The 26989-nt window shown below is 42.4% G+C and overlaps 1 protein-coding gene across 2 annotated transcripts in view; it reads right to left on the bottom strand.

Moving 5' to 3' along the window:
* The window catches only part of SALL4 (spalt like transcription factor 4), a 41476-nt gene that overhangs the window by 12877 nt on the left and 1610 nt on the right, over positions 1–26989 (bottom strand). For both annotated transcript variants that reach the window (XM_030213351.1, XM_030213352.1), the window contains exons 2-3: positions 2943–5456; positions 1714–2012 (exon numbers count right to left, since the gene is read on the bottom strand). In XM_030213351.1, coding sequence (XP_030069211.1) covers positions 1714–2012; positions 2943–5456 — 2813 coding nt within the window. The remainder of the gene's footprint in view (positions 1–1713; positions 2013–2942; positions 5457–26989) is intronic.

Genomic DNA, 26989 nt, shown 5'->3' with positions numbered 1-26989 from the left:
AATCCCGGGGCAAGGAGTGGCTTCCCCCATGTCCATCTCAACAACAAACCAGGGACTTGTTCAAACCTTTTTTTTTTAACCCAGATATATTAATCACTGTTACCACATCCTCCGGAAGCGAGTTCCAGGGCTTAACTATTTGAGTGAAAAAAGTATTTCCAACTACTTGTTTTAAAATATTTTCATGTAGTTTAAAACTTAGATTGTGAGCCCTCCTGGAACAGAAAAATGAATGTAACTCACCTTGAGCTACTACTGAAAAAGGTGTGAGCAAAAATCTAGCTAAATAAAATGTCCCCTGGTCTTTGTACTTTTTGAAAGAGTGAAAAATCGATTCACTTTTCTACCCATTCTACTCCACTCAGAATTTTAAAGACAATTATATCCTCCCTCAGCTGTCTCTTTTCCAAGCAGAAGAGCCCTAACCGCGGATTAGACAATGGGACAAGTATGCGGCATGGAGATCTCAAGATGGGATTGATCTGGACGCACCCAGGCTGATCGTTCCACCGATGTGAATGATGTACTTAGAGACCCATAAACAACGGTCGTCAGTTGGATTACGAGACTTGATAGCAGGGAAGGGGAGGGGGGACTTGGGGACATTTGTTAATGCTCAGTTCTTGCTGTAATTGTATGATGGTTATTTGAACTTAAACCTTTAAAAAAAATTATTGGGGGGGGAAAAAAAAAAAAAAAAGAGCCCTAACCTCTTTAGCCTTTCTTCCCCATAAGGAACAACATCTGTTTTCACTGAGGACGATGTGGGAGAGATACCAGTGATATCAGAAGTGGTATTAAATGCTGATGTGTCAAAGAAACTGAAATATCTGTAAACCTGAAAAAAAGGGCAATTTGGCAAACCTAAAAAAGAGCTGCAAATCACCTGGACAGGATGGTGTACATCCCAGACTATTGACAGAACTAAAAAATGAACTTGGGGGGGGGGGGGGGGGGGGGTTGAACTAGGAGGAGAGAGAGAGGGAGGGGGCCCTGGAACCTTGCTAGCACCTGTTTCATGTCTGTTGGAAACGGGCCTCTTATTAGTCACCAATAATTTATTGTCACTGACTAATTAGCTAGCATGCAAATCTGATCGGTGCCCAAAACTGCATGCCCAACATCTGGTGGCTAGCACTTTATGTGCACAAATGCCAATTACTGCTGCCAACCTAGGTGCGCAGTTGCCCCCCGGATTCTATATAGCATGACTAGCGTTCTGCACCTAAATCCGAGCATATTCCATAACAATGGGCATAACTTAATTGGCCTAACAAGCCAATCAGCATCGTTAACAGCACAAGCAATAATGAGCACTAATTGGCAATAACTAAAATTTACGCGCATAACTCACTAAGCGTATGCAGTAATGAACTGTGCCTAAAGTCTAAAGCGTGCAGATAAATAGGGGTGTGGCTATGAGCATTCTCAAATTTATACGCATTATAGAATCTGGCCCAGTCTCCGTCAATCTACGCACAGGGATTTACGACACGTTTTCATTGGGTGTAAATGGAGGTGCGTAGTTTTAGGCACTGGGCTATTAAGCGTATTCTATACACTGCGGATAATTATAGAATACGCTTAGGCAAAAATGATTTCTGCGCGGATTTTCTAGGCACCATATATAGACTCTCCCCCTTGGTGCCTAACATGACACACCAGCTTTATAGAATTGCCTTTTTTGCGTTCACTAGTGAGGAATATTATTACCTTTAGGTTCCCTTTCGTTGTAAATGCCCTCCCACATATCGTGCAAGCAAATGGCTTTTCACCAGTGTGTGTTCTTTCATGGATCTGAAGGGCACTTGCAGAGGAAAAATTCTTCCCACACGTGTGACAGATGTGCTGCTTTGCGGTACGACGGGGAGGTACCAAAAGGGACGTCATCCCAGATGATGCAGCCGACGGACCAATGAAGTGTGCCGAGCCCATGGGACGCTCTGCAGACACTTCTACTTTTATGAGCGTTGGTGGACCTCTGACAAAAGAGGCTGGGATACTGCTCCTACCTGGAAAGAAACACCACATTGTACGTGTTTAAGATATTAAACTTATTACAGCATCATCTCGACATTTTTTTAAATACATTTCAAGGGCACACAAGGCTTTAGAGTCTGTATTCCATCTCTCCAACAAGTTACATAGTAACGTAATAGATGACGGCAGAAAAAGACCTGCACGGTCCATCCAGTCTGCCCAACGAGATAAATTCATATCTGCTACTTTTTGTGTATACCTTACCTTGATTTGTATCTGTCATTTTCAGGACACAGACCGTAGAAGTCTGCCCAGCACTAGCCCCGCCTCCCACCACCCAATCTCAGCTAAGCTTCTGAGGATCCCTTCCTTCCGAACAGGATTCCTTTATGTTTATCCCACGCATGTTTGAATTCCGTTACCATCAGTGATATTTCAGCGTGGTTACAAACATGAATCTATAAAGGAAATCTACATGTATCTGCATTAAACTGGACAGCTTACATAGAGATTTAAGGAATTTGAGACATACGATACAAAGAGCATAACCTTCTGCCATAGGATTATCCTACATTGAAGGTGCACATTACCAGTCAACTCAAAATGCTATTTATGGACTAAACACCCTTAAGGGGCATAAGTTGAAAGATCACTTATGTATCTTACATGTTAAGACAAATCCCAGCTGCTTAATGCATTCACAATTTGGAAAAAAGTAACTAGGTAGACCAGATGGGCCAGGAGATCATTCTGCCTTAGTTTACTATATATAAACATTTCTATGCCATTTAAACACTTTAAGATACACTAATCATACCTGAAGAGCTACATTCAAGTCATAGCCCAACAATATTTATCAGCACTGGGTCTATTTAAAAATGACCAGTCAGACAGGGGAATGAGGAAGAGACAGACCCCAGACCCATCCCTAGGTAGTGTGCATGCATTCTTTTGAGGCTTACCATAATCTCCATTTGTAAAATGAAGGCCTGGTTCTTCTTTGATGATCTTTCTACCAAAATTTCCTGAAGTTAGATCCAGAGCACCATCAGTGTCTGGGTCCATGAAGATATTTTCACAACACTCTGTTTTGATGGATAATCCAACAACGTCATCTTGACAACTGAACCCTGGAGACTTGGATGGAATGCTTTCAGCTTGACTGTTAGTTGGTGATAAGGCCTGAAAAGAGGTAGACTCAGAGGCTGCTGGACTCCTGCCATTTTGATACTCTTGATCTCCAGCCACAGATGATGAATCATTGGTCATACCATCGCTTTCTGTAGAGCCGGTCTCACTGGACTTCATGCTGCTTTGTCTATGCAAGTTCAGAGGATTTGCCAACTTCATTTGATGTTCTAGAGTTGCAACACCGGAGAGAACCACAGGTGAAGATTCTAACTGAACCTCGCTATGGGGAGTAGGTGGTTTGGAAGAGCCACTTGGTGCTTCCTGAGATTCTGAATCCACTTCCATATCTATGTCTTCAATGTTCTCATCTGTGAAACTATTATTCAGGCTCTTCTTCTCATCAGCTACCGAAGGCTCAACATCTGCTTTCTCACAAATCGTTTCTGGTAGAGGTGTATTGGGGATCTGTCCACCCATGTGCATACGGATATGCTGCTGTAGTACAACTGCATTTGTGAACTTCTTCTGGCAAATGGGGCAAGAATGCTGCATCTTTAATGGCGTATTTGCCTGGTGAACACCATAGTGAGTCTTAAGGTTACCTTTTGTTGAGAAAGCACGGCCACAGATTTTACACTTGAAGGGCCTTTCTCCAGTGTGAGTGCGGTAATGCATTTTTAGTGAACTCTGGCAGCTGAGCACTCTATGGCAGACCACACACTCATTGGGATCGGCGGCAGATTTGTCAATATTTTCAACAAGTTGCTGGAGCTTAGACGTCTCCGACCTCTGCCCACCTGTTCCACCTATGCCAACACTACCGGTTTGTGGCAAACTGGAAGTTTGCTTGGTTGCAGATTCATGACAGGCTATATTTAATGATCCACTTTCACTTCCTGAAGCTGGTCGTGGCTGACCATTACTTGATGCTGTGCCACTGAGGGGATCCTTGAGGCTTGATATAGTAGACAGATTCAAAATGGCTGTGGTAGGCAGGGCTGCCACAACCGGCGGCTTGGTGTCCACAATTACGTTTGACTCATCTAATGGCACAGACATACCGTATGGGATGCCACTAGTGGTGGGAATGTTATCTAGATGCTCAGGTACAGGATAAGGATTCATTCTAATGTGAGGGTACTTGTCTTTATGACGTTGGAAATGCACTTTGAGGTTCCCTTTTGTTGTAAACCGGTTACCACAAATGTTACACTTGTATGGCCTCTCTCCGGTATGAGAACGAAGGTGTATTTGTAGAGCACTATCATTGCCAAACACTTTTCCACAAAACTTGCATTTATGTTTGAAAAATGGCTCCTCTGTGCTGGGTTTACTGTCAGGTAGAATAACGTTGGGAGGCTTGCCTTTCCCTTTTTTCGAGGGGTCCATTGCTGGCGACAGGGGCATTGCGGAAATTGGGTTCTGGAAGATAACAGAGCCTGGCGATTGAGGTAGCAATGGGTTTGGAAATCTAGAGACAGAGTTTGGGATACCTCGGCTTGCTTCTGGCTTCAGCAAAGAGGAAGAAAGACCAACAGGCATGGTACTAACAGTTGGAATGCCAATGGTAGGATGAGGTAGCTTTCCTTGTTTTAAGGACTCCAGTGACAGACTTTGGCTTCCAGCTTTCTGACCAATTAAAGCAACTGCTGCAGAGAGCTGCTGAGATAAGTGAGTACCCAAAGCTTTTAATGGATCCGTGGCAGCTGCAATGGTCGGGTGCAAGGCATGAGGCGCCATCATGGCTATCTGGATTCGAATTTGCTCCGTGAGCTGAATTTGCTGAAGCTGTTGCTGCTGCAGACAGACAAGCTGTTCAAGGATCATAGGAATAGCACCAAGGCCAGTTGCCGATGCTGAGACACTGTCAGACAAATGTTGATTCACAGCTACTTTAGTGCTTTGTATAGTCTGTAAAGTCACATTAGTGTCTGGTACTTTGGGTTTTGGTACATAGCTTACCCCTGGGGCCGCAGGGGTTGGCAGGGTGGCTGTTTTCTGGCATGCTGTCTGTTCCGATACAGCCTCAGCTTTTGCCACTTCCATTTTTAATGTGGAACCGGCGCAACTCTTTGACTGGGTGTCTTTGGCACTCTGGGTATCTGTTTGATTGCTTGGAAGACTTTGAGGGGAAACGTGCGAGTACTCCTCAGGGGGCATCCTTCCTTCACCGTCACTCATGATTAGGACGGGTGGCGTTTTAGTGCAATTTTTCTTATGTGCAAGAAATTCTGAAGGATCAAAAAACTCCGCACAGCATTTCTCACAGACATTGGTCTCCTCCGTCCTGCATCTCTTTGAACTCACTCCACAATGTCCATTACCAAGGCAATCCACAGGGCCACCTAAAAAAAAAAGGGACAAAGAAATTTAGGATCATGCAGGAGAGATCCAAGCACTACTTGTTACACAGGCTGGGGCTGTAGCCAGGGGAACCTCAGGTAAAAACCAAGATATTAGATGCAGTGGCAAAAATGGAACAGACGACTGGGCATGAGAACTGTTTAAGTGATGCAAAAAAATAGAAACATATGTATTAACTGCATGTGTCACGACAAGTTATTACGTTAAGTACTCCTAGGTAAAGGTTTAGGCACGGCACTCTGGTACAAACTCCCACCACAAACTGTTATAAACTCAAAGGAAAAAAAAAACACCTCTCTGAATATACTTAATAGGTTAACAATGAGGTTATGCAATACTGATCTAGGTCAGAGGTTTGCGGTTAGCTCAGTTAAAATATAGGCATTCTTTCTTCAAATTGTTTTACAGGCATTATTGCGAGTTCTTTGTAAGACGTGTATAATAAATACAGACAGCATTACTATACTAATGTGGCCACAGATTACGGCACGGGGGATCTATTAGTCCATCCAGCCGTCTTATTCTCTGGTTCTTCGTCACTCTGGATCCAGTACTTGGAGATGGTTCACACTTTTATAGTTGTAGCTGAAGGTGAGTTATTCAGTTATAGTACTCTGGTTTCTAGAGGGCTTACAATCTAAGTTTGTACCCAAGACAATGAAGGGTTAAGCAGCACTGACAGATGCCTACGATTCCTTTTCTGCCATCCTTGTAATCCACCACGAGTTTTTCCATAGACTCTCTTCTCTGCCACAGATCAAACAATTCTTGCAACATGGAGACAGGAATTAAATACAAGCAAATTTTGTAGACCACCCCAATGGGTCAATAGCAAGGGCTCTGCACTGTAACAGAAGGATATGGGTTAGATTCCCATTACCAAGTTGGCTGGGGATTATGCAGAGGAAGTACCAGCTGCCACTGGGGGAAAGGAACCTTAGTCTTCAACAGTGACACCTAGAGACCAGATTTGGGGGTACACATTTAGCTGAGCTCTACAGCAAACCACAGAATACAGAGAGAAGGGGGGGGGGGGCAGGGGATCATTTGAGTAGTTGCAAACTTAAAAGTAGATTGCTTGCCTTTCCAAACCTGAGCTTTAAACAAGTTAAATTTCAGGTTCAGTAGGTATTTCTCTGGCACAACTAGCTTCAATCTAAATAACCTTATTGGTAACTTAACATGCATCAATGTCATTTAATGCAAGCCTTATTATTAGTACATGATCCCCACTGACAAGCTGTGGGGGACATTTGCTAACAGTTGAATGGCTAATGCAGTAGCATCCATGCAGAACAATAGGCCCTGTGGCTTAACGCACCTTAACTGTTAATACAAGTTACACCTTCAGGATGTTTTTTTTTTCTTTTTTTAATGAATTTTATAAATGAGGCTCTTAATTTACAGCTCGGACAAAAAGGTCTGTGGAGGAAGCAGGGAATCCAAGGTCCAAACTCTGGATCACCACCTGCGTCTCTAACCACAGAAAACACATGGCTCAAAGACAATTCTGATAGAACTGGAAGCCTATAGGAAGTAACTGCATGGTCAGTAGAAAAAAATATATATAAATTTATAGCTTGTTTATAGCTTATCCCCTTTCGGAGCAGCATGAAGATAAGCGAAGAAGAAGGTACAAGATAGCATAAGGGCGGGACAACATTGCAACTCAAAGAGGAAGAGTCAAGCATCAACATGAACAATGGGGTCTGTGCCTTGTTAACACCAGATTCTAAAAATAAAAATAACTGTTCTGATGTGAAACCACAAATCATTCCTTGTGTTGCAGGTGCCCTTCATGCAGCCTACACTGCTGATCTACACTAGAGGATGAAGAAAAAAACAAACAAACAAAAAAAGCCACCACAAAACCAGCAACACCCCTCATGCAAAGAGCATCACAGACTCCTTAGGAAGCGATTGTTCCAGCCACTACATTTAGCTGAACTATTTTTGTTAAGCCATCACAGCCATCCACAGTGTGGAGGAGAGGCCTAGTGGTTAGGGTGGTGGACTTTGGTCCTGAGGAACTGAGTTCGATTCCCGGCACAGGCAGCTCCTTGTGACTCTGGGCAAGTCACTTAACCCTCCATTGCCCCATGTAAGCCGCATTGAGCCTGCCATGAGTGGGAAAGCGCAGGGTACAAATGTAACAAAAATAAAATAGATACTATTGGAGATTCTACATGGAATGCTGCTACTATTGGAGATTCTACATGGAATGTTGCTATTCCACTAGCAACATTCCATGTAGAAGCCTGCGCGGCCACATTGGTGATCTGCAAGGGCCGACTTCTACATGGAATGTTGCTAGTGGAATAGCAACATTCCATGTAGAATCTCAAATAGTAGCAACAGTGGAGGAGTGGCCTAGTGGTTAGGGTGGTGGACTTTGGTCCTGGGGAACTGAAGAACTAAGTTCTATTCCCGGCACAGGCAGCTCCTAGTGACTCTGGGCAAGTCACTTAACCCTCCATTGCCCCATGTAAGCTGCATTGAGCCTGCCATGAGTGAGAAAGCACGGGGTACAAATGTAACAAACAAACAAAAAAAAAACCACAACAACAAGAGAAGTTTGCTTCATTTGATGCAAACTTGCATACACTGAAGAAACTGTGCTTAAGTTGAAAAGTTCCTCCTTCCATCTTTTGGTTCATGCCTCCATCATCCTTTGACTCCACCAAATCATTCTAATCCGTGTTAAACAAGTGAGGAACAGTCTGCTGGGCACGGCAAATCTCTTCAACCTCTGTGTGTGGACATTGTAATTATATATTTAATCCACAAGATAATACACGGAGAATCTCCGAACTATATGATAAATCTGGTCGACCTTCCAGCAAGGAACATGTCTGTATCCTCACGAAAGTACCTCAACCGGCACTACCCCAGCTGTAAAGGTCTCAAGTACAAAACTTATTATGGATCCAATTTCTCCTTCCTGGGCAGCCGTCTATGGAACGCTCTCCCTAGACCTATCTGAGCAATCCATGACCACCTACCATTCAGAAAAGCACTAAAAACCCATCTATTCAAACAAGTCTACCCAAAAGACCCAGATTAATCTCATGACCCCCCATCTACCTTACATATACTGAAAACGACATTGACCCAGAATCTATCTCCCACCTTACCCTCCTCTCTCTATCACCTGTCTCTACCTACCTACCCACCCATCCATTTACTACCCATCCGTCCTTCTATTATGTTATACTTAATTTCCTACTTTACATAACAAAATTCTGCGTTACCTATTACTATGTAAGCCGCATTGAGCCTGCTTTTAGTGGGAAAGTGCGGGATACAAATATAATAAATAAATATATTATATTCTAATATTGTTTTTTTATAACTGAGTGTAACCATTAGCTGTGTTGAGGGGTATTAAGTCAATAAATTAAATCAAACCAGGAGAGGGAGGAGAATTTGAAAGGGGCAATTCCCTAACTGCTATGTTTCAATATACCAATGTTGCTGCTAAACTGCCTCTTCCATAGAAATCTACGACCATTTTTAGGGAGCTACATTTCTTTGGACCCCCTATCTGATCTGGCCTATTTTCAAAACTCAATAAGTCTCACCTGGCTTCTTTTTCCCCCCCATGTCAAAATTTGGTCATGCTCTGCTAAACCTTTTGGAAAGTTATTTTGCCCCAAGACAGATTAGCATCAAGTTTTGACCTTTAGGTATAAATTTTGTTCCAATATTCTGTTGGGTTGGAAAAAAAAATCAAAGGCTTTATATTAAAAGTCGAGATTCTAATTTGTGCTCTACTTTTAGCCAAACTTAGCTGTATAAGTTGTCAGCTAAAATTTCATCTTCCTTTTGGCACTTAAAAAGGCTAGGCTTATTAAATTTAGGCCTGCCATTTGTTAGCTTCAACGAGCTTAAGTTCGAGTCTAGAGCTGAAATCAGTACTAAAGCTCATGCAGGTTAATTCTATAAACTGGCATGAGAGACTCGCATGTCAAAGGCACCATCAACTGACAAGTGTGTGTGCGCAAAGGGGGAGGGGCATATACATGGGTGAAGCATGAGGGTCTAAGCACAAACCCCTAATTCTATAAAGTCATCTAAAATTGAGCATGCACATTTGGGCGTGTGCGCAAATTAATGAGCCAATCAGTGCCAATAATTAGCTTAACAAGCAATTATTGGCACTAATTATCTTCAACTGGAACACGCCTAAATTTTACACGCGAGTAAAAAAGGGCAGGTCATGGGTGGAACGGGGGCATTCCTAGCATTTATGCGTGTTATAGAACAAATTTAAGTGCTGGTCTTTTATAAACTGTGTTTAACTTTTAAGCGCAGCTGATAGAATAGTACTTTTTGGCGCCATAAATTTAAAATTTGCTATACCGATAATGCTAACTAGCAGGTCTCAGTGGTTTACAATAATTAAAATCAATATTTAAAAAATAGAACTAAAATTTTGATAGGAACGGTACGCATCCAACAGATGAGCAACTTAAAAATAAAGCAAACTAAGGAAGGGAAGAGATGGGTAAGAGGAGGATAAGGACTTAATTAGGCCCTAAAAGCAACAGACAGCAACAGAGCCCAATCCCATGGGAACAAATCTAGGTAATAATAAAAGCTTGAGTAAGAAGCCAAGCCTTTAGTGCAGCTTTGAATGCAGAAGGCTCTGGACGAATATGCAGGGGGAGTGAATTCCAAAAAGAAGGGCAAAGAAAGCGCGAGTTCTAGTAAATTCCATTTGAGCAAGTTTTGGACCCGATAGAATAAGGTGGTGATTATTTAGAGAACAAAGTAAATGGGATGGGAGAATTCAAAGAAAGAGGAAGACCCATCCTATGTGCTTTGAAAGTTAAGAGTAAGAAGTTTGAAAATTATCCGTTGTCGAATAGGCAACCAATAAGACTTCTGAAGTAACGGGGAGGTACACTTAAGCGTACCAGCTTATGTCTGCCACTGACATGGCATAAGAGGGTGTACCTTCACACAGGCATGCCAATGATGGCATATGCTACTGTTGTATAATGGAATCTTGGTGCCAAGGTGCCATTCATGGGGGCACCGATTTATAGAATTGCCCTGATAACCTTTTTGTCCCACCCTAAACCTACAGCTATTGCCACCCACTTTTCATGCTCCTATGTCTAGCGAGTTTTTGAGTATAGATTCAGATCCTGTAGAGGGTGCTGTCATGGGTGGAGAATGGGTGTAGAAGCATTAACCAGCTGGCATGTTCACATCAGGGGCGTAGCTAGGTGGGGCCACGGGGGCATGAGCCCCCACAGATTTAGTCCTGGCACCCTCTACTTTCAACCCTCCCCCATCACCACCAGGTACCTTTGCTGATGGGGGGGGGTCCCCAACCCCCGTCAGCCAAAGTCTTCTTCAGTGCCGGTCTCCAGCGCCTTTGCTGATCTGTTTCTGTCAGTCCTGACGTCCTGCATGTGGCCCTGTGCAGGACGTGCACGCAGGACGTCAGGACTGACAGAAACAGATCAGCGAAGGCGGTGGCGATGGGGGAAAGTCGGCAGCTGGGGGAGGTGGACTAAACTGTGCCCCCCCCCACACCTCGGGCTCTGGACCCCCATCCCGCAGAGGTCTGGCTATGCCCCTGGTTCACATTAGCATGCACCAATGCAGAATTAATGCAGGGGACAATTAGCACCTCCTACACAGAAGCAGTAAATGCTCCTGCATTAGTGGGTCCTGCACATTAATGGAAAAATTAGCACAGGAGCCGCAGAAAAGACCTGCACTGAATCCGGGCTTAGCACACAGGAAGATCCCAGGTTAAGACACGCTAAGTCCAGATTCTAATGCCCTGTAGTAAAAAAAAAAACAGTATATGGTGAACTATTCCAGAAATACAGGTTTGGTGAGGAGGTTGTTCATTGAAGAAAGTCACTTCCATCATCTCACCGGTGTGACCAACATTCAAATTCAGTCAAAGATGGACAATAAAATGGAATAAGGTCTCAAATGGACTAATGGGATCAGATTACATCCTTGACCACAAAGGTAGAAAAAAGCAAGTGCTTTAGCAGGCTTTAATATGAAGCTCCTCAACCACCTAGTTCCAATGTCCCGGCAAAAACTTATTAAATGCTTTCAAACCTCCCCTACAAAAGGTCAAGTTATTAAGCAACAAGAGAGGCCAAGAAAAGCAGTGAAAGGAAAAACAAGTTCCCCCCCCCCCCCCCTAATGTGGAAACCTTTATCCACCCCTACACTCACAAACCAGAATTGCATAAGAATCGCTTACCTCTAAATATCCTTTTATCATTCACATATCCTCACAACTAGATGGTCAACCAATACAGGAATAAGCATTTGATGCTATGACTTCTTTTTGAATGAAACATTTTCTTCCATGGAAAAGATTTGGGAGGATAATTCTGTATCAGGGTGCCCACTTTCCTTTACAGAATACTAGCATAACACGTGAAATATACATCTATAATTTAAGAATGCACATCAGCCGTAGAGTTGTAAGTGCTCATTCCTAAATGCCACACATATAGGCATACAGAAAACAAAACGAGGGATCCAAGGTACACAAACCAAATATGAACAAACAAAAAAAATGGAAGAAAATGTATTTAAAAAATATGACCCGACATGGGCAGTGTTTCGGCATAAATCAGTCTGCATCAGGGGTCAGAAACGTCCCAATTGTCTTATTCTTTTCAAATAGCTTGGTAAATCCTAACAATACAGCCTATACTCAATAGATCCGAAAAATGCCGTCAGTAGGAAAATATTGCCAAATGAAGAGCAGAGTTAATGTGATCTGCCAGCCATGTCCTACTTCCTATTACTGTACAAGTAGGGGTGGGGGGATGCAGCAGGAAGAAAAACCGGTGAGCAGAATTAAGGAGATAACCTGGCACAGCAGGAGATCAAACCAGCCTTCTGACTTTGCCTACCAGCAGATGCCTGACAAAAGCAGCTCTTCTAATGCCAATGCTGGGCTTCCACTGGAGGCCAGGCTCAGGGTTATCTTGCCCCCTCCTGCCTGCTTTTCTCAGCAGCCCTGTTGGATTCCACTCTGTCCTTGGAAAAAAAAAAAAAATCAGATTTTGATGCTATCTAGAAGAGCATTTTTGAGTATGCAACATCTTAGAAAGATTGAGGGCAAGATGCACTAAAGACTCGTTAAAGCCCATTCCTTACCGATCCCTTAGCGAATCGGTAAGGAACGGGCATGCGTCAAGGAAAAGGAATGCAAATGAGCTGCTCATTGTAGCTCACTTGCATTCTCTATTCCGTCGTTAAACAGTCGGCCAGTCGGCTGGTGGAGCATGCGCAGAGCAGCCAAGCGTTATGCTGGCTGCTCTGCGCATGCCAAATACGCCTCCCTGGCACGCCCGAAGACGCCGCGCTGCTCACCCCCTCCGATGTGGCTCAACAGAGGACAGTGCAGTTTTGGCTGTCATTCCCCCCTGCAATAATAAAAACGTCTTTTTTTTGCAGTGCTTCACTCAGCTGAGACCTGAACATGTATACCCTGGAGGAAAGGAGAAACAGGGGTGATATGATACAGACGTTCAAATATCTGAAAGGTATTAATCCGCAAACAAACCTTTTCTGGAGATGGGAAGGCGGTAGAACTAGAGGGCACGATATGAGACTGAAGGGAGGCAGACTCAAGAAAAATGTCAGGAAGTATTTTTTCACGGAGACAGTGGTGGATGCTTGGAATGCTCTCCCGCGGGAGGTGGTGGAGAGGAAAACGGTAACGGAATTCAAACATGCATGGGATAAACATAAAGGAATCCTGTTCCGAGAGAATGGATCCTCAGAAGCTTAGCTGAGATTAGGTGGTAGCGCCGGTGGTGGGAGGCAGGGGTAGTGGTTGGGAGGCGAGGATATTGCTGGGCAGACTTATACGGTCTGTCCCAGAGCCGGGGGTTGGGAGGCAGGGGTAGTGCTGGGCAGACTTATACGGTCTGTGCCCTGAAAAGGACAGGTACAAATCAAGGTAAGGTATACACAAAAAGTAGCACATATGAGTTTATCTTGTTGGGCAGACTGGATGGACCATGCAGGTCTTTTTCTGCCGTCATCTACTATGTTACCATGGGGCTCATTTTCAAAGCACTTAGCCTCCCAAAGTTCCATAGAAACCTATGAAACTTAGCCTCCCAAAGTGCTTTGAAAATATGCCTCCATGTAAGTCTCTAAGCCAATCACAACATGTTCAGCCGAGCTTCTACTAGACTTCTACTAGAACTCATTGATACCTTTTTACCGCGCAAAAGTAGCATACTTCCTGAGAAAAATCTGCTGTGACTAACTTTATCCTACAAGAAGACACCTCATTGTAGGCAGCAGCAGGGGCGTAGCTACGTGGGGCCACGGGGGCCTGGGCCCGTGTAAATTTGGCCCTGGACCCCCCTGCCAACGCCCTTCTCGACCCCCCTCCCGCTGCCAACCTGCCGTCGCCTACCTTTGCTGGCGGGGGACCCCAACCCCCGCCAGCCGAGGTCCTTTTATTCCTGCGTTCTGTTTCTGAGTCTGCCTGGGGAACAGCAGTCAAGGGTAGGTGAAGGCTTGCTCCAGTCCCAGTGTGCTTAGTCCAGAGTGTTCCTGCTTATTTATCTACGTCTGCACCCTGCCTTGTTGTTCTGCTAGCCCAGTACTGGTTGGGGGGTTTTGCCTGCCACTGCCGCCCTATGGCAGTGGTCCAAGGGCTCACAAACCCAGTGTTTCTGTGAGAAGCCTAACAAAGCCTGACTTCAGTGCTGACCAAAATAGTGGAAACTACTATCAAGATCAGGTATACATATGAAGTATCACATAAATTTATCTTTTTGGGCACACTAGATTTTACAGGTCTTTTAATCGGCCGTCACCTACTATGTTACTATGAAAAAAAAGTGACAATTCTATGAATCATCACAAAGAGCCATGCTTAGTGCCAATTCTATAACAGCACTTAAGTGTGTCTACGTTATAGGACACAGGTGTAAGGCAGCACTGGTATACCGAAATATAGACGTGGCTACTGATGTCAATTCAGTGCCAGGATTAAGTGCACCATGCCACGCAATCTTTGCTAGATGAAACAATTATAACACACCCATGAGACACTCACATTAATGCATCTACACAGTTGCAAGTGCTCATTTTATAAAGTAGTGCCTACAATCACAAATACTTTCAGAAATATATGCACGTTACTAAAAAAGTGTTTATAATGTCCAACAGCACAACAGAAATGAGCATTAGTATATGGGACTTTTAAAGGATCATTATTACTTAACACAGAAGCGTGACATCAGAAAGGGGTGATGGATTTGATTTACCACTTTTGTAAACTGCTTTGGTGGTAGCCCATGTATTACATGCTGGTACTTTCTCTGTCCCTAGTGGGTTCACAATGTAAGTGTTGTATCTGAGCAACGGAGGGTTAAGTGACTTGCCCAAAGTCACAAGACGCTGCAGTGGGAATCAAACCCAGTTCCCCAGGTTCTCAGCCCACTGCTTTAACCATTAAAACTACTCCATGAAAAGGACCACAAGATCCACGCAGTCTGCCCAGCATTATTCCTGTTGCTAAGCTCCAGAGAAGCCGTCTCCCCTTCACAATATCCTCTGAAAGAGCAACGACTGGAAGAAGGTGATATGGAGCTTAATTCTATGAACACCATCATCACCGCTTTTAAATCATCCGACGTCCAAATTCAGACACCTCCCAGTGAACGCCTATTTATTACCTTTCCTACAATCTGAAAGCCAGTTATTCTGCTTTCATAGAAATCCTTTCAGTACCAACAGCAGAACAGAACTATCCAAATGGAACCAGTGTCAGACTCCCTCCACTACTAGATACATAGTAGATGACGGCAGAAAAAGAACTGCACGGTCCATCCAGTCTGCCCAACAAGACAAACTCATATGTTTTACGTTTTGTGTATACCTTACCTTGATTTGTATCTGCCATTTTTAGGGCACAGACCGTAGAAATCTTGTCCAGCACTAGCCCCACCTCCCAACCACCAGCCCCGCCTCCCCCCACCGACTCTGCCACCCAATCTCAGCTAAGCTTCTGAGGATCCATTCCTTCCGAACAGGATTCCTTTATGTTTATCCCATGCATGTTTGAATTCCGTTACCGTTTTCATCTCCACCACCTCCCGCGGGAGGGCATTCCAAGTATCCACCATTCTTCTCTGTGAAAAAATACTTCCTGACGTTTTTCTTGAGTCTGCCCACCTTCAATCTCATTTCATGTCCTCTAGCTCTACCGCCTTCCCATCTCCGGAAAAGGTTCGTTTGCGGATTAATACCTTTCAAATATGTGAACGACTGTATCATATCACCCCTGTTTCTCCAGGGTATACATGTTCAGGTCAGAAAGTCTCTCCTCATACGTCTTAACGCAAATCCCATATCATTCTCTCTGAAGTAAGAAATAAGAATTCTGGAACAAACATACAAGGACCTATTCTACTTAAGTGTGGTAAGCATTAAGGGTCAATAAAGTTAGGGACCTGGACACTAACCCCTTTGTTCTTTAAAAAAAAAAACAAAAAAAAAACAAATCACCAAAAATTGCATATGCGCCCAATTTGCATGCACAATTTAATTGAACAAGCCAATTAGTACCAATTGGCTGAACGAGCACTTATTGGAGCTAACTGAAATCAAGATGTACACGTGTAAATATGTTCCGTGAATAAATTTTATGTGCACCCTAAAAACGGGGGCACAGAAATGGGAAGGTCCAAGAAAACAACAGGGCAACTGGTCTGCAAACTTCAAAATGGAAAAAACAAGAGCGCAGATCAATATGAGAGAAATATCAATTTATTATATGACAAAAATATTCAGAATCAGCCTGATTCTGAATATTTTTGTCATATAATAAATTGGCATTTCTCTCTTATCGATCTGCTCTTTTCTTTTTTTCCCACAGAAATGGGAAGGTCATGAACGGTTCAGGGTGGATCGTGGCCGTGGTTTTTGGTTACACACATAATTATAGAATAAGAGGATATGCACGTAAATATAGGCGGGGCATTTGCACCACATTTTATTTTATTACTGCAAATGGATGTGCCTAAGTTTACACGCGACCTGTTTATTCTATAAACTGCATCTTAAAAACTTTAGGTGCAGCTTATAGAATAACATTCAAGCAGTTTTTAGGCACGATTTATACAATTCGCACCTAAGCGCGAATTACATGATGGCGGTTCCACACAGAGCTACCTTATAGAATACTAAAGTCTGCATTTTCACACAAAACTGCTGGTATTTAAGTACACAAGTGCAAATGTTCTATAAAACCATGCCTAAGTGCTAGGCAAAGCCTGACCTGCCCATGCCCCTCCACTGACCACGCCCCCTCTGGAGTTGCACACTATAGAAAATAAGGTCCGCTGTTTATAGAATAGGGGCATAGAATATTTAAATGCGTAACTGCTCATTTGTGACAATCAGTGCTTGTTAAAGCCAATTGATGTTATCACCAATTAAGCACATTAGTTTACCTGTGTAAATGATGATCGTATTCTATAACCAAACACCCAATTATGTGCTTATCTTTGGGTGCCATTCATTGTTTGAGGGGGGGGGGGGGGTAACTGCTTAAATTAGCATGCATGACAGTTGTACATATTAATGTGCACACTAAATGCTTGCAGTAGCAGGGGGAAAGGAGAATGGGCATGTTAAGGGTGTGGGACTGCAGATAGCACAGGGCAAAATTACCCTGTGCTGTCACTGTTGCAGATAGCAGGGGTACACTTACCACCTCTTCTTAAAGAGGCAGTAACAATAACGGAATGCATTTACTGCAGCCAACTTCTTGGGAGAAAATCCACACCACCATTACACAATAATCCTATCCTGTAAGGAAACAAATATTTTCTTATTAAAAAGCTAAACCAAACCTGAACCACCATAAAAAAAACATCTCACTTTTTAAACAAAATATGAAGCTCTCCTGTGCAGTTTGACAATATACAAAAGTAAGTTGAATTCCCCCTCCCAAGAAGGGCTTGCAGAAGCATTTTTAGCAAGCTATAAATCTCCTGTCAATTCACAAAACTACATCTTTCCCTGCGAGGAACCTAGAGCAACTCCTGCAAACTGCAGCCAGACCACCACCTAATTCCCTCCCCCTCCCCCACATGCCTTGCTCTACTTTCAATAGAAACCATCATCAGTGACATATATGTTTAAACAGTCAAGCAAGTTTAGCTCTGTGCAAACCCCCTTCTGCATGGCCACATCTTTAGGGTAGCCCTGTTCAAATACTATGGCTGTATTTGCTAAGAACCAGGAATGTCCTGTTGAACAATACCTCACACATGCACTTCAGTTAACCCCAATAATTCTTCAAAAGACTCAAGTACCTTCTCCCCAGGAGCAGGAAGAAGTCAACAAAAATCGTTAATACAAAAAAAAAAAAAAAAAAAGCTACTGAAGTTTAGAGAACATGTACATTATGTGATCTTAACTGTGGAAGAAGCAGATAACCAGTAGTGTAAAGTGCCGAGTGTGGGGGGGTAAAAAAAAAAACAAACAAAAAAAAACGCTTAGCCAACAGGAGAAAATCATGAACACAAAATGATAATTTAAGTTCAATTTCCCTTTCTCTCAAACAAATCATTTACCATGTTGGTTCCTGGGGGGGTGGGGGGGGGGGGGGGGGGGGGAGAGAGAGAGAGAGAGAGAGAGAGGAGAATCCTCTTATGTTTTCTGATAAAGATTGATAACCATCTTCTGTTTTCCCATCTTCTCTCCTCCCCCTCCCCAATTTCTGGAATGTTATCTCTCAGCATCTAGTTAGTTATACAATAAGTTAAAAGAATGCAGTCCACCCAGCAGGGGTTTCAGATTCAATCACTACCAAATGCATAAGGAGACACCCCCCCCCAAAAAAAAAAAAACACATCCACATGACTGTAGATCCTGTTACATTACAAGTTTGGCATCAGCAAGGTTGAGAGAATTGTCAAATTATTGTAGTGTGCCAGCTTTGTTTTAATTATTTAAAAATTACAACCTACTACCCACGTGGCTCCCCTATCGATCCTCTTACATATATAAAAGTATTACATTTTACCTTTTTATTTGTATAATTTAATACATAACTAACTTTTAAGAACTACTCTCCCTTGATAGGGGTTAGACCTATTTAAAAGAACCTTGAACAGTTGCACATTTGGCAATCTAGCTTATATTGCAGCTATGTTCAACTAGAAAAAAAAAGTTAATTAAAATATTTAAAAAGTGAAAAAACAAGGACACACAAGCAGTAAGTTAGTTGGAATCCCACCACAATAAAAGTCTTCAGGTTAAGTATATGCCGATGGGCTTCTGTAACTGTACAGTAACATTCCGGGAATGGTCTACAATCTCTGAAGAGTCCCTTTTCACAAGTAGGAGGTCAATGTTATCACACAATTAAAAAATGGGAGCCCATTGACACTGCTTCTGGTACAATTGTATCAGCAGACGAGCAGGTTAATTCTTTAAAACCTCAAAAATAAAAAAATTAAGTCCGACTAGATCATGTTTAAGCAGGTATCCATCTATCCTGGCCCAACTACGTTTTCTGCCTAAAGTTGTTCAACACTATGGAGAACCTCATTACTACTTAAGCGGAAACAATGAAGCTGTATAACAAATCTGTTCCGATACTGCCCCAGAACCAAGCTTAAGGGCATAGTTATCAATGTGTGCTACCATTAAGACATTATTTACCACTAGCTTGTGCTATTTTTGCACAGGTCCTATTGTAGACAATGGGGCTCATTTTCAAAGCACTTAGCCTCCCAAAGTTCCATAGAAACCTATGGAACTTAGCCTCCCAAAGTGCTTTGAAAATATGCCTCAATGAGACCTAGTTACTAATAACTGGGGTTAACAGTAAAACAACATGTCTTAATAGTAGCTTATATTGATAACCCCCCCCCCCTCCTCCTTAAGTCAAGTTAGAGGGTACTGGAGCAATTCCAAACAAGCCTGAAACCCACTCCCAAGGGCTAAACAGTCTAAACGCAGTGATGTGAAATTTTCATGAAGAATTGCCAACTTCATTCGCTGTTAACTCAGGTACAAAGTTAAGGCTATATTTATCATTTTATCATGGCACAAGCGTTAGTAAACATGAAACCTGCAACAGACACAGTTTATGCATGTTAGTGTGTAGTAATGTCTTTCAGTAAAGATCGTAAGCTCTCCAGGACAGGGAAATATTTGCTTTATAGTGCTGAGAAAGCACGAGCTAAAATGCAATATTCTGTCTATGCAAAAAGGGACATCCGCTTTACCACAGTATCAACCCCCTCCCCAAATTGTTCATAAGGGGTGGTAGCTAAGCATGCTAAATTTACACTGTTGTAAGCTCTGCACCTCTCTAAACTATAATAAAAAAAAAATTTTGGCCCAGCGTCTTATAATTAAGAAATTCTTTTATTTTCCAATTTGCTTTAAGACTTTTATAGATTTTTCATACTTAGTTAACTTTATAAAATCAACTTGATTACTCTATGTAAGGACCATTGGCCGACATGCAGCATGTTTCACTATTGCTGCGTCAGGGTTCGGTCCACGCACTGAACGCCATCACCAAAACGTTTGGTATCTCACAGTAGCTAAATCCCACGTAATGTGAACTCTTTCTTCACTGAATAAAAGAGGCCAGGAAAGAAAGATCCTCAGAAAATGTTTTAAAAAAGCTAGAAGCTATGTAGCAAACCTACCACTTGCAGGTACAATGATCTCTAGATACTTACCAGATAACTTTCTTCACTCTTAAAGCTGTTGGCTCCTTCTCAACCAAATCTGCACGTACACCACATTTCACACTAATACAGTGTTTTAAGACTTGAGTTACGAAGCAGAAAGGCTGCGGCCAAGGTCAACGGCAGGGAAGTCCTATTTGTAAGCCTGACATTAACTTACCAACCACAGAGGGCAGGAGGTGGCGAAGGTTAAGGCAGAAGGTCTGTCAGGGTTGTATGTGGAACACGTTAGCAGAGACGATCGCTGCTAGTAATATTCTGTTTCACTTACTTAAAGACGATAGACAAGTGTCTTCAACACCCACACAAATCCAAGTGTTACAAAAAGAGAATACACTTAATCCAGGCTTCCTTAAGCTGATCTTGGTGACCCCATGACCAGTTGTATTTTCAGAATACTTAATGCTTATTTTTCCAGCATTGTACTGTACAATGGTACAGTACTCCGATAAAATATACCCTTACCATGAAGAGCTTACAAGCTATACCCGAGGCAAGGAAGATGAAGGGGCCCTTTTACTAAAGCCCAATAGGATTTTGCTCCTACCTTGTGTCAGGTGGAAAAACTAGCACATGGGAAGTGTTAAGACAGTGTAGTAAATGCAGGGTACATGCCCAGCCTCTACTCTACTTAGGGCACACTTAGTTTGGGCACCACTAGTATCTGTCACTGCATGTAATGTGGTGGCAGCACCTTCTAATCTCCAAATCCAAACCCTCTACCCCAATCCAATTCCCTCCCAATTAGATCCCCCAAGCCCCTGCCACAGTTCCCAAAAGCCAATTCTCCCGCCACCCCTCAAATCCCTCTGATCACCCCTGGAATGTATCCTAGATCCATCTCTGGTGGGCTAGTGGAACAAGGCAAGAGTGGTCCATCTGCTCCTATCCTGTCCAGTTCCAAAATGACACCACTGACCCCTAGCGGTATTCTCACTGTACTACCACTAGGGGTCAGCCTTCCACAAAGGGATCTGGGAGGAAGGGAAAAGGCATTGTCAATGGTCTATATTGGGGCCATTCACTCCTCCAGCCCACCTGGGTCATGCCCGATTCCCACCTCTACCCTGTTAAATAGCTAGCCCTGTTTTTTTACTATGCTGGCTGGTTTAAAAGGTGGCAGCCAGCTTAATGTATGGTAAAACCTGAACTAGCTGCTTAACACAGCTTAGTAAAAAAGGACCCTAAAGTGACGACTTATCACAAGGAATGTCCGTGGCAGAAGCAGAACTTGAACCCTGGAATCCCTGGTTCCAACCAATAGGGCACTTCCTCTCCCTGAGGAATACCTGCAGTGAACAAGAAGTAAATTTTGAACACTCAAGGTCTATGTATGCAGATCTCTCATCTGGTTTAAACTGCAAGCTTGGGAAAACCCAAGTTTAACCCAATGGTTGAAAAATGGTCATCGAAATGCTACAAATCTGAGACATAGAGCCAGGCCAAACTTATCAGGCAACAATGATGACCTTCCTTATGACCTTGGGCAAAAATCACTGAACCCTCCACTGCCTCAGGTACGAACTTAGGGCCCTTTAGTAGGCTACGTGATGCGCCAATGCAAGTTCTGGGCTTACTGCAAGATGCACTCAGGTGTCGTGCAGCAAGTTTGGCATTAGCATGTGCAAACCATGCAGAAAAGAATTTTTAAAAATGTTCTCATGTAGGGCGTGCCGGGGCAGAGAGCGGGTGTTTTTGACCTACTCAGCATATCTACATTACCGCATGCTGATTAGTACATGACCCTTTAAGACTGCCTACAAAATGGGTGGTGTAGTAAGAGCTTATGCGCTAATTTTCATTAATGTACATGCAATAATGTCAACATTAGCACATGGCTCATTTACTAGCCCACTGTCTGGTCTTTATACTGGATCCCAAAGTGTAACCACAAATGCTTCTTCACATCCAGTTCAAATCCTTCCAACCTCTCTTTTCACTTATATATCTCAGTCATTGTCAGTTCAATTTTTCATTCAATATATCTCCGATCCTATACAATTTCTATACAGTTCTTAATAACTTTTTACTCAAGTGACCTCAGTGATGCTCACTGCCCACCACCCTTACAGGATTTACGTGGCGATTTCTAAAGCATCTACCTCTTCACCGGTCAACTTAGAACATTACTATATATATATATATATATATATATATATATATATATATAAACTTTAATCCAATTATTTTTAATTTACTTATCTTTTCAAAACTTTAGACTAAGTTTTGAAAAGATAAGTAAATTAAAAATCATTGGATAAAAGTTTATATATATGTTCTAAAGAAAAGTTGACCGATGAAGAGGAAGATGCTTTAGAAATCGCCACGTAAATCCTGTAAGGGTGGTGGGCGGTGAGCATCACTGAGGTCACTTGAGTAAAAAGTTATTAAGAACTGTGGATGAATTGTATAGGATCGGAGATATATAAGTGAAAAGAGAGGTTGGAAGGATTTGAACTGAACATTAGCACATGGCCATTAATTCAAAAAGATAGAATATCAGCCATTTTCTGGCTGCGGGAAAAATGGCCCTAGCAGGTGGGGAAAAACCTTAACAAAAGGTACACCAAGGCGAACTTACCCCACAGCTTGGAAAGGACCCCTTAAAATTGTAAGGCCTGTGGAGACTGGTAACTACTTACTGTACCTTGAGCTACTAGTTGGGGGGGGGGGGGGGGAAGACATGCACTATGCACTAAATATAAAATGAACAAGAAACAGCATGTGTACAGACAGCATGTTAAGATTTTAAAAGCAGTTAAATAACTGAAAATGCTGAAAAATGCTTCCAAGTCTTGTGAAGCTTGGCGGAACACAGATGGTTATAACCAAGTGGCCAAAATCAGACCAACACTCAGCTAACGCTGAACTGGCTCAGCAGGCCAGGCAATACGCTTAATTAAATTAGCATTTCCTTGCAGCTGTGCCACAAGGGAAATAAAAGTAACCCAGGAAAGTTAAGCTGAGACAAGCTGTCTTTCTTTTGTGGGGTTTCAGTTTTATAGTACAACAGGATGTTGATAAAAAACTAAAGCAGGCACAATCCTTCAGGAAATGTATCCCCAAAATGCAAAGATATCAGTCACTGGAGCACAGCAGGCCAAATGAGGACCAAAACAAAAAAAAGCCATACACAGAGCATCGCTAAAAAGAAAAACCGACTAGGATGCAAAAGTATTTTTCAATTTGTATCTTTTTTCCCCCCCATCAGTTCCAAGTGTGTGCCTCTAACTGGCATGAGGGTAATGCTAGAAGTGGAAAGGAGTAAAAATGAACTACTTTCGAGTTAGAACACTAAAAATAATGTTCAGCCCTAGAAATTATACATGGAAATATGAGGAGTGTCCAAGACTCTGACTCTTTCAAAGAACAATTCTCATCTTGGCCCTCCCTCACCACCACCCAGCCACAAGGATTTTTTTTTGGGTGGGGGGGGGGGGGGATAGCTATGGCTTGTGTCTGCTCCTCCTTCCCCGAAGGAAAACAGAACACAGCATTACTGACCCTCTCATGCTGTAACTTGGAGACCTCCCTCCTAACTTTCATCAACAAAGGCCTAGAAAGTCCATGTTATACAACACATGCATGAAACTGGTCTTGGGTAATGGATACTGGCCTGGATGAACTCTAAGGCAATGTACCGAAGAAACAGGGGTGATATGATACAGACGTTCAAATATTTGAAAGGTATTAATCCGCAAACGAACCTTTTCCGGAGATGGGAAAGCGGTAGAACTAGAGGACATGAAATGAGATTGAAGGGGGGCAGACTCAAGAAAAATGCCAGGAAGTATTTTTTCACGGAGTGGTGGATACTTGGAATGCCCTCCCGCGGGAGGTGGTGGAGATGAAAACGGTAACGGAATTCAAAAATGTGTGGGATAAACATAAAGGAATCCTGTTCAGATGGAATGGATCCTCAGAAGCTTAGCGGAAATTGGGTGGCAGAGCTGGACGTGCAGGTCTTTCTCTGCCGTCATCTACTATGTTGCTATGTTACTATCTACTATGTTACCGGTGAGACAGAGGAAAGGACTCCTGGGACTGGTGTACAGCAGGCTTGTCCAAGTTCAGTCCGTGGGCCACAAACAGGCCAGATTTTCAATTTACCCCCTAATGAATTTATTTATTTATTGGGAGAGATTCACCTAAGGAGGTGTACAGCTGGTACAGTTTAACATAAAAAAACTTACAATTTTGTTAACAGCATAACAAGAATAAAATAACCAAGAATAAAATAACCAAAAATAAACAAATACAATCAATAAGGTAAACTTGAAAAAAAGTAGACTGAAAACTAATAGAACTACCGTGAAAAAAGTATACATAGTTGTATAGTCTTGTGAATATTCATTAGAGACATTCTGTTTGCAGCCCTATCTCCTGAATATTCATTAATACTAAACGAGTAAACTTTCTAAACTGAGCAAACAATTTTATCATTACATCAACAGATGTAATATGATGTAATGACTGAATATTCATTAGAGATATTCTGTTTGCAGCCCTCAAGGACTAAACTTGGACAAGTCTGTAGGTTTGCCCACCTCTGACCTTACCGGTCTAGTTTTCCAGATCTCAGCAGTGTACGAGCAGTATAGGCAATGCACAGATCTCGCCTATACTTATTCATTGCTGTAGTGCTTTCTTCTGCATTTCTAATTTATCCCAAAAACCTGGTTGGCTAGGGGGTACTTAAGGTCCATTCCGACAACCACTACTTGACTGAACACCTTTTAAAGTTAGAGCTTGCACAATACTAATTCGCTTGGCGATGTGGAAATATAACTTTTTATGACTCAGCTAGATCACAGATTCTTTATAAGTTTCGCTGAACAGAAAACAGACTTATTTGCATAGGGCAAAAATAAAAATGTAAAAATTACTTCCTGCAAAGAGATTCCAGCAGAATCTGATTTTTCCCTCAAGATACAAAAAAATAAGCTACACAAGAAATCACCAATACTGAATATGGATCAATAATATGCCCCAGTCTCCCATCATGTATGTTTCAATGTCCACCAACTACACCTATGAAAACAAAATCATAACCTCTCCCACTTCAAGTGTTTCAGAAACAAACAAGTTAAAATTCTAAAGATTAAAATACAGATCATGGTAGTGTAATCCAGTATCTTTTCCACAGTAATGAGCATTTTAACTCTTTTGTACAGATGCTAATGCTCAATATGTTGCATTGTGCTCCCCAGGCCACCTGCTGGTTTTTTGATCTGTTAATTACTCACCGGTCTGCACTAAAACGCCGCATTGTTCTCAGAGGTGGGTCTCAAATGGCTTTGGAAATTAGATTTTCAAAAATGTTCCAGAAGAACATCGCACCCTCGAGGTGCTAATATTTTAAAATGTGTTTCATCTGAGACAAACAATCCATATACTAGGACGAGAAAAATCAGACTCTTTTTGCAACAAAGCCCGAAGGGGACAGTCTTATACGCGTAAATCTGATAACGTTAATTTTGTTTGGAGCAAATGTTTGAAAATCTACTAGATATTCCAGATTAAGCCACGAAGTGACCATCCTGTCCAATGGTCATTTAAGGGCTTTTTATTATTTATTATCGCTTGCTTTGACTCCACCTTAATTAAGTGTGTCGCCTACCATATTGTACTGTAAACAATCCAGAAAGCACAGTGCTTAATTACAAAATGCTCCCCCCCCCGCCCCAAAAAAATTGAAAGAACCAGCAGAGTCCCATTATCTCTACAATCCACGTAAATCTTGAGGCGTCAGTTTCGTACGTTCCTTCGGGGCATTTAAAGAGACAAAGTTTCTCTGCGGATGCGGCCACGTGCCCCTAGGTGGCGCCCTCGGGCAACCCAGTTCTCAGCAGCATCCCAAGAGCCCAGATTTGCCACCTACGAAAGGCTACAGTACAGCGGGATGGACGTGGGGTGATCATTGACCATATGTAATTAAAAAATATATATTATATAAGATGCAACAGGTGAGCCTACAGAGGGGCTGCCAGTTATTTGGAAATGTTTGCTGCGTATCAAAGTATTTAAAAATGCATCCGCATTTCAGGTGATTACCTACAAAATGTTTCAAAACAACAACAATAAAAAAAAGTACATTTGTTTTAAAATGTTAGTGAGATATAGTTATCAAGTCCCCCTACGCTCTGCACTAGCTCTGCAGCTCCAGCAGCGGACAGAGATTTTCAAGTGGAAACATCACCTCCATCCCCCCAGCCTCACCATATGCACAAAGGAAAACAGTCATGCATTAAACATGGGATTTATTGCCTTCTGGCGAGCTAGTTGTTTGAGTCACCATTAACCGGACCTCTAAAACAAACGTAGGTTTCGGCTTAAAGGGTTGGGGGTGGGGCAGTGTTTCAATTTCCACCCCCTACCCTCTTTCATTCATCAAGTAACCAAAAGAAAGAAAAAAGTGAGAGAACACAAAAATTAACTTGTCATCTGTTCTGAAACGGTATACAATGTCCACAAAATGGATTATTAATTCATTACAGGCAAATAATACCCACCTCCCCTACTGTAAAATCCAGGCATCTGTTTTAATAAAATGCATGATCGTGATCTATATAACCCAGTTCCAACCTGAAACTAATATTAAATCGTTGCCACGCTGTGGACTCGAGGCAGCGTCCAAAATAATACAAACATCAAATAGAAAAATATCAGAAAATCATAAAACCAAAACGAAACTCTATGGTTCATCGTTACCGAGGACGGGGCCAGTCCCAGCTTTTTCTAAATCGCAGCATGGATCAGATCTTTTTTCAATC

Source organism: Microcaecilia unicolor, chromosome 8 (assembly GCF_901765095.1).
Source record: "Microcaecilia unicolor chromosome 8, aMicUni1.1, whole genome shotgun sequence".
Taxonomy (NCBI): Eukaryota; Metazoa; Chordata; class Amphibia; order Gymnophiona; family Siphonopidae; genus Microcaecilia; species Microcaecilia unicolor.
The sequence above is the reverse complement of the archived record's forward strand: the minus strand, read 5'-3'. Positions and strand labels throughout refer to the sequence as shown.